We start from the raw sequence: 6835 nt of genomic DNA, 5'->3' as shown, positions 1-6835 counted from the left end.
CCGGGGAACCGGATGGCTTATTGCCCAACCGCTGGAGCAAGCAAATACAACTTTCCCTTGGGCTTTCGGCTCGTATGGGTAGTTTTACAGGTATGGGGTCACGCACCCCCAACCATGTGAGACACACACAAACACACACACAACTTGCCGCCTTGATAAGTTTCAGGGCCTTTCCTCCTTTCGTATAGTGCGGCGGAGACCTTTCCCGACGGGACGGAAAGGGACAGCTGGTTAAGTGCGACGCCCTGAAAAGATTATGAAAAATGGAAACGTGGATTATATACGCCTAACTTCTGCAACAAAAAACAAACCATGGAATTTTTAAGGAAAGGAAACCTTTCGCACAGGGTTACAGTGCAAAAATGCAAACAATCGAAGGTTTGGTTGTGCGTGGGAAGCACTACCACCGGTGACATGTCCGGGATCCCACTGCAATGTCATTTAGCAGCTGCGGAGCAGCAGCGGCAGGTAATCAACTAACGGACACGTCCTTATCACACTTATGACACGGGCTTATCCAGTTCGCCAATCGCACGTGGTTTCATGTCTTTGCCTCCCCTGCTTTTATGTCGGTCCATTCTATATTGATATTGAACATGACAAGAGTACAAGAGGACCTCGATCCCGCCGGGAGCCCGCATTCAAAATCTGTAGTTGCGGTGGCCGTTGGCGGTTAGGAGTGGACACAGTAAGCACATCCTGCCGGAGAGCATTGTGCGCACGTACCTACAACTCTTAAACCCCTAATCGAACCCCGCCGGACTCAGCCCTTACACATTCCCAGCTTCAGATAACAAGGTTCATCAATATATTCACAAGCATCACGGCAATAAGGACGAGGAAAAGTCGAAAGGACAGCAAAGGCCTTCAGCCTCCCTTCGCGGGGAACAACCAATAGACCATCTCCCACCTCTTGCAACCTCCCCCAGCTGCCGCGTACCCTCCGTCTTGTACGCATCCCTAAGCACAGACTGTCCTACATCAACGGCCCTAGCAAGCAGCAAATGTAGTCCAGCCTTCAACCAACCAAAGCAACGTAATGCAAAACATGTTGGACTGTTAATCTGGGGCGAAAGCACCAATCGGACTGCACTAAGGGTCCGGGCAGCAAAAACGCAAACCATACACAAACACACGAACCGACGACCGATGCAACACACGGAAAGAACCCCTTAGCTTTCCATCAAGCGACGCAGCTGCCCGGCATTCATCTCCAGGTACGTGCGGTCGTGCTACCTCTCACCTACCTGACCTGCTACCTGTCCGCCGACCCCCCCAAGGGGCTCCTCGCTTAGGAATACCTCCTCCTGCCCCCCTCGCCCCAAATCATACGGACCGAAACCCCGGGGAGGCCACCCCGCAAACATCATTTCAAAACCATCGCAACACCTCATCCACCCGAGAAAGCGGGTTACCGCTGCAGCTACCCGGATGACAAAACGGTGCAGCTACCCGGACGACCAGCTACCCCGAGTGATAAATCCGGACAAGAAGAAGAAGAAGAAGAAGAAGAAGGAGAAGCGGGGCAGGAACTGTCCCCAGCAGGTGGCGTATACTCCATAGGCTGCGAGCCGCCGCGCCCAGCCCACTCGCACTTCAGCTCAGTGCCGACCGCCGCCCCGGCCCCGGCCCCGGCCCGGGCTGCCCCGGCCGAAACGGCCGCCCCGCCCTCTCCCTCTCCCGCCTCTCCCGTCGCGCCAGCCGCCGCGTCCCTTACCCACCTCGGGGAACTCCCTGAAGCGCTTCGCGGGCTGAAGCGTTATCTCGCCTACGACAACAACAACAATAACGACATCAATAACGACAACAGTGCGGAGGGAGCACTTCAGCGGAGCAAGCGAGTAGGGTGAGTGGTACGAGACGACGCTGTGTAGCGGTCAGTGCGATGTGGCGCTGGACGTTGTGGCCATTGCGGTTGTGCGCTGATCCACCCCGTAGTGTGGATAGCTCACGGCCCCTTCGACGGGGGAATATGCCTGTTTCTTGGGCTTATGGGGACCTCGCACCGCTTGCCGCCTCCTCTCCTTTCCTCTCCCAAATCGCGTTCCCAACAAAACCCCAACTTCCACAACAACCCAAATCCTTTCAAACCATGTCCGTACACGTGTCCGTACATGTGCCCGTACACGTGTTTCCAATCCCCCCCTTCCCTACCGGGGTACAGTTGCCCTAGGCACTTGACGTAGCTGAAGTCCTCCCGGGTGCCGTCCTTACGAATGGCGAAGAACGCGCGAGCTTCACCATCCGCGTTGTAGTGCCGGACCTGGAAGGCGCGTAGGCCGCAGCCGATCTGTGCATTGGGATGGGCAGGTGGGGGACACAGGGGGGCAGGCGAAGTTCCCGTTATGCCGGGTTAGGGACCAGACAGAGCGCAGCGACAAATGGCGGGCCGAGAGCATTTAAGAGCAAAGCGGAGTTTAGCACTAAAATTCTGTGGAGATGTGTCCTGGAGCGGGGGAGAGGGAGACAAGTGACTCCTCGGAAGGGCGATTGGTAGCAGCGAGGGGACCCACATGTCAATTCTTTGACCGCCATGGTAATGGCACGGACAGCACCGCTATGTTTGACTAGGCGAGAGGGTTCCGAGGATTGGAACAGGTTTGGAAATGAATCCTTTCTACACGAATTTGTGCAGGAAGCAAGTGCAATAGCTGCTCGGCTAGGTTCCCACGCCCTCGGTGCCGTAAGAGACGGGGGCGTCGGGTAGCTGCATACCTTTGATGCAGCTGAAGGGTGTCCCTTTTGAATGAGATCCAAAAGTACCCGGTATTCATACTGCAAAGGCAAGGGAGGTGGGCACCACAGGAGCGGGGCATGGAATGTTGCCTTGTCAAAGAGTTGTTACTAAGGCAAATCAATATTCATATTAACACCAACTTCATTGTGAATATCAGCAGCGTTTCACCAATATAGATACGCACCTCGTTCATGTCGGTGTCCAACGGCGATGTCGATAGAAGTGCTTTAAGGTAGTCCGCGCACGCCTTGCCGGTTTCGAACGACCTATAGCCGAGAGTTAATGGACCAACGTGTCCCTTCCTCCTCTTGCCTGCCCCATTTGTTTGCTCCTCTGTCGTTGCCGCCGCATCGTCGCCGCCAGGTTCCGCCTCCTCGTCCACGCCTGCTTCATCATCTTCTTCTCCTTCATCGACACCTTCATGCTCACCGTCTTCAGCATCCTCGACGGCATGCGCATCATCCGAAATCGGCACAGCGTCCTCGGTTTTCATTTCAGCGGTTTCCGGTGCGGCTTCTCCAAGAGGTTCAACAGGTCCTTGTTCCTGCACTTCCTCCTTAGCCTCAACTTTAGCTTCCTCAGACATGGTTACAAGCCTGAATGCTACCAAGAAAAGAATTGACGCCGTTGTTAACGCCGTTTTGTGCGGCCTGCACGCCGTACAACGCGCAGCTACGCTGCTGCAGTTGACAGTTGCAATCCAGGCCCCGCCTTTCTCCATCCAACCCGCCCAACACAAATATTCTGCTATATCAATACCAAGTACATACCGCAGACCAATATAACACTGTAATAAAGCAAAATAGTTACACAAAAGGAACACGAGCGCTCTCAAAACGTTCACCTCTCCTCACAGGCCCGAGCGCCACCGAAACACACGCGACCCTCCCATATAAGACATATACGATGTTAATCTTTGTGCCTTGATACGATGCCCAAAGTCTTCTCCAGCGCCGTGCCAGTGCTGGTCACCTGGTTAAGCCGCGCCCGAAACCCCCACGCTGCATCTCTATGCATCACCTCCTCCTGCCGGTGATGATGGTGGGTGCTGAACCCGAACAAATCGCTGACTTTGCAGAAATTGGCGTGGTCTGAAACCAGCAGGTGGTGCCGCAGGTGACCCATGGGTCGAACCGAAATCGGGTGAGGTGGGGAGGGTCAGGTCGGGTCACTCCACCATCGGGTCCTCCTCCTCCTCCTCCTCCATGCGGCCGTCCTCAGCCCTGCGCGGCTCAGGAGGCCAGGGTATCCCCCGCCTGCCAGAGAATCGTACGGCACACATGCCGAGATACAGACACACAAACACACAGGCAGGTTAGAGCAGAGTACGGCGCCCTCTGTGGTGAGGATTGGGCTGGTCAGGTATGGGACACACATACAAACACACAGCTCTCATCTCCCCGCCCCGACCCCCGATTCCCCAGGATTCATCCCCTCAACCCCAATTAACCGGGACACAACAAGGGCCGTACACGCCCCCAGCTGGCTGGCCCGCTAGCCCTTAGCTTGGCAGGCCCCCACCACAGCGGGCCCTGTATGTATGTACGTAATGTATGTAGGTACTATTAGATCCCCAGCTTCCCGCTATCCCCAAACAGCCCTAATACCCACCCTCTTTCATTCCCTCTCCCCTACCCTCCACCCCTACCCGCCACCCCTCCCCCCATCCCATCCCCCTCCCCCTCCCTCCCGCCCACCTCGCCATGCGATCCTCAATGGATGGCTCCGTCTGCCGCCTCATCAGGGGGATGTGGGGGGGACCTGGGAGGGAAGGGGAGGGGGAGGGGGAGACGCAGCCGGCCGCCGTACTGGCCTCCCCGCCGGTGCACCTGCACCACAACACATCGCGGTGGTGAGCGGGATCCGGCGACTGAGACTGTCAGGCCGGCGGCAGAGACACATACACGCGAGCGAGTGAATGAGTATGGGTGTGTGGGTGTGTGGGTGTGTGTCCTCGAATCCAGAAGCAGCTATATAGATCAGAGATACACGCCCCCGGATGGCCCACAGCCCACCAACACCAAAGGGTTGGTCCCCTTCGGTTATCTCCCTCCTCCCTCCCTCCCTCCCTCTCTCCCTCCGTAAACATACATACATACATACATACCGGGTATCCAGGGTCAGTCTATCATGGCACGCAGCAGTGAGTGCGGCCCCGATGAGGTGGCGGTGCAGCAGGGCCCCCACGTCACCCAGCACACACCCCACGGCGGCGCCACTGCGACGGAAGCGGAGGTCGCTGAAGCCGCACGCGTACAGCAGCAGGGGCTCCTACGGGGAGGGAGGGTGCGCGGGGAAGGGGGAGGAAAGCGAGCGCGAGGGGGAGGGCGGCACAGGGGGTGCGTGTGTGTGTATGCATGTGTGGTGGAAGGGAGAGGGACGGACCTGGGGGAAGGTTAAGAAAAAGGAAAACCGTGGAAGCAGGGTGTGTGTGTGTATGTGTATGTGTGGTGTGGCTGGCTTGGTTGGCAGAGCTGTTTCGTGTTGCATGCGGTTCACAGCGCCTCCCCCCGGACCCGCACCTCCTCGCACCTCACCCCACTAGGCGGTGGGGTGGCAGGGCCCTCAGCCCCGCAACCCCATATCACACAAGGCCCCTAACCCCCTCTCCCCACCTCCTAACCCCCGCACCCCCACCTCCTAACCCCCTCTCCCCACCTCCTAACCCCCTCTCCCCACCTCCTAACCCCCTCTCCCCACCTCCTAACCCCCGCACCCCCACCTCGGGCGCCATGGAGTACTGGGGCTTACGGGGGTGGGCCTCTACATCCAGAAGCTCCGAAACCACTTCAGGCCGCTCCTGACCCCGCCCCACCATCAACAGCACGGCGGCCATACACCGAACCTGGCGGGGCGGTAGTGGTGGAAATAGTGGTGGCGGCGGTGTGGGGGCCGGGGGAAGAGATGAGTCGGGGGGGGGCAGCGTGGGGGGTTAGGAACCATGAACGATCAATCAGATGCAAGGTGGTCGGCGGGGGGTGTGGGTCAGAGGGACTCGGTCGACGGAGATCGTGTCTGTGTTTGTATGTATGTATGTGTGCGTATGTTTGTGCTTGCACATAGAGAGAGAGAGAGAGAGACGCGGGTGGAATCTGGGTTGATGGGAAGCGGGCAATAAGGGCGGGTGTTCCCGGGATCAGCCGGGCATGCAGGCAAAACACATACACATACACACACGCACACGGCTGTTGCCGCTCTGCACACGCCCCCAAACCGCCAAAACCCTTCTCCCCCCCCCTCTCCCCCCCCGACCCGACCCGAACCCCCCCCTGACCCGACCTGGTGCCACAGGAAGGCGGTTCCCCGCACCGTTATTGCAAACACGCGGTGGGCCCCGTCAGAGGAGGAGGTGGGCACCGGGTCCAGGGTAAACGACAGGATGCGGCGACGGAAGCTCCGCACCTAGACGGGGAGGGGGAAGGTGTGTGTGCATGTGTGTATGTGTGTATGTGTGTGTGCGCGTGTATTTCGGGAAAAAAAACACTGAACCGCGAACAGGACGTGCGGCGAGGATGCCACTCCGCTGGCAGAGGTAGGGCTCACTTTGCGAGTAGGCGTGTGTGTTTATGTCGTACCGGCCTGATGTCGTACTTGTTGTCGTCCCGACCGGGTGGCCTGAGACCCAGAGTCTCCTCCCCGCGTCTCACGCACCCTCTTCTGGCCTGGACCCGGGTTTGCGCCCCGTTCAGCTCTTCCCTCCCACCACATACACAACACCATCTCCCCCCCCCCTCACTCCCCCATTTCCCCCCCCCCCCCGCACTGTCACCCACCGTCGCCACGTCGGGTTTGCAGAAGTTCCGGAAGTCGTGTTCTCCGACAAACCGTGCAGCAGCAGCGCGCATGGCGTCAATATCTAAGGAATATCGACAGCTCTCTGGAGGATCCGGATGATCTGGATGTGGGTTGCGACTGGAATCCGGATCCGGGTTTGGAACCGAAACCACTCCTGTCACCCCTTTCGTAGCTCCGGCGCTAAAGCCCGGCTCACTGAGGTGCTCGTTGCCGTCCCGGGTCGTTGCCGCCGTCGCCGCCGCCGCCGCCGCCGCCGCCGTCGTCGTCGTCGGCGGCGGCGGCCTTGTCTGTCCAGGGAGGAGT

The 6835-nt window shown here is 58.6% G+C and overlaps 1 protein-coding gene across 1 annotated transcript in view; it reads right to left on the bottom strand.

Annotated features, from left to right (window-relative positions):
- Nucleotides 1-400: 400 nt before the first annotated feature.
- Nucleotides 401-6835, bottom strand: part of pus4 (tRNA pseudouridine synthase mitochondrial precursor) — a gene marked incomplete at its 3' end in the record, with an annotated part of 10158 nt that continues 3723 nt past the window's right edge. Inside the window, exons 5-14 of the mRNA XM_002957289.1 lie at nt 6511-6632; nt 6017-6139; nt 5460-5582; nt 4845-5008; nt 4435-4473; nt 2922-3387; nt 2716-2775; nt 2155-2290; nt 1722-1768; nt 401-448 (exon numbers count right to left, since the gene is read on the bottom strand). Of these exons, the coding sequence (XP_002957335.1) occupies nt 401-448; nt 1722-1768; nt 2155-2290; nt 2716-2775; nt 2922-3387; nt 4435-4473; nt 4845-5008; nt 5460-5582; nt 6017-6139; nt 6511-6632 (1328 nt within the window). The remainder of the gene's footprint in view (nt 449-1721; nt 1769-2154; nt 2291-2715; nt 2776-2921; nt 3388-4434; nt 4474-4844; nt 5009-5459; nt 5583-6016; nt 6140-6510; nt 6633-6835) is intronic.

The sequence above is a fragment of the Volvox carteri genome (genome assembly GCF_000143455.1).
Source record: "Volvox carteri f. nagariensis unplaced genomic scaffold VOLCAscaffold_72, whole genome shotgun sequence".
Taxonomy (NCBI): domain Eukaryota; kingdom Viridiplantae; phylum Chlorophyta; class Chlorophyceae; order Chlamydomonadales; family Volvocaceae; genus Volvox; species Volvox carteri.
The sequence above is the reverse complement of the archived record's forward strand: the minus strand, read 5'-3'. Positions and strand labels throughout refer to the sequence as shown.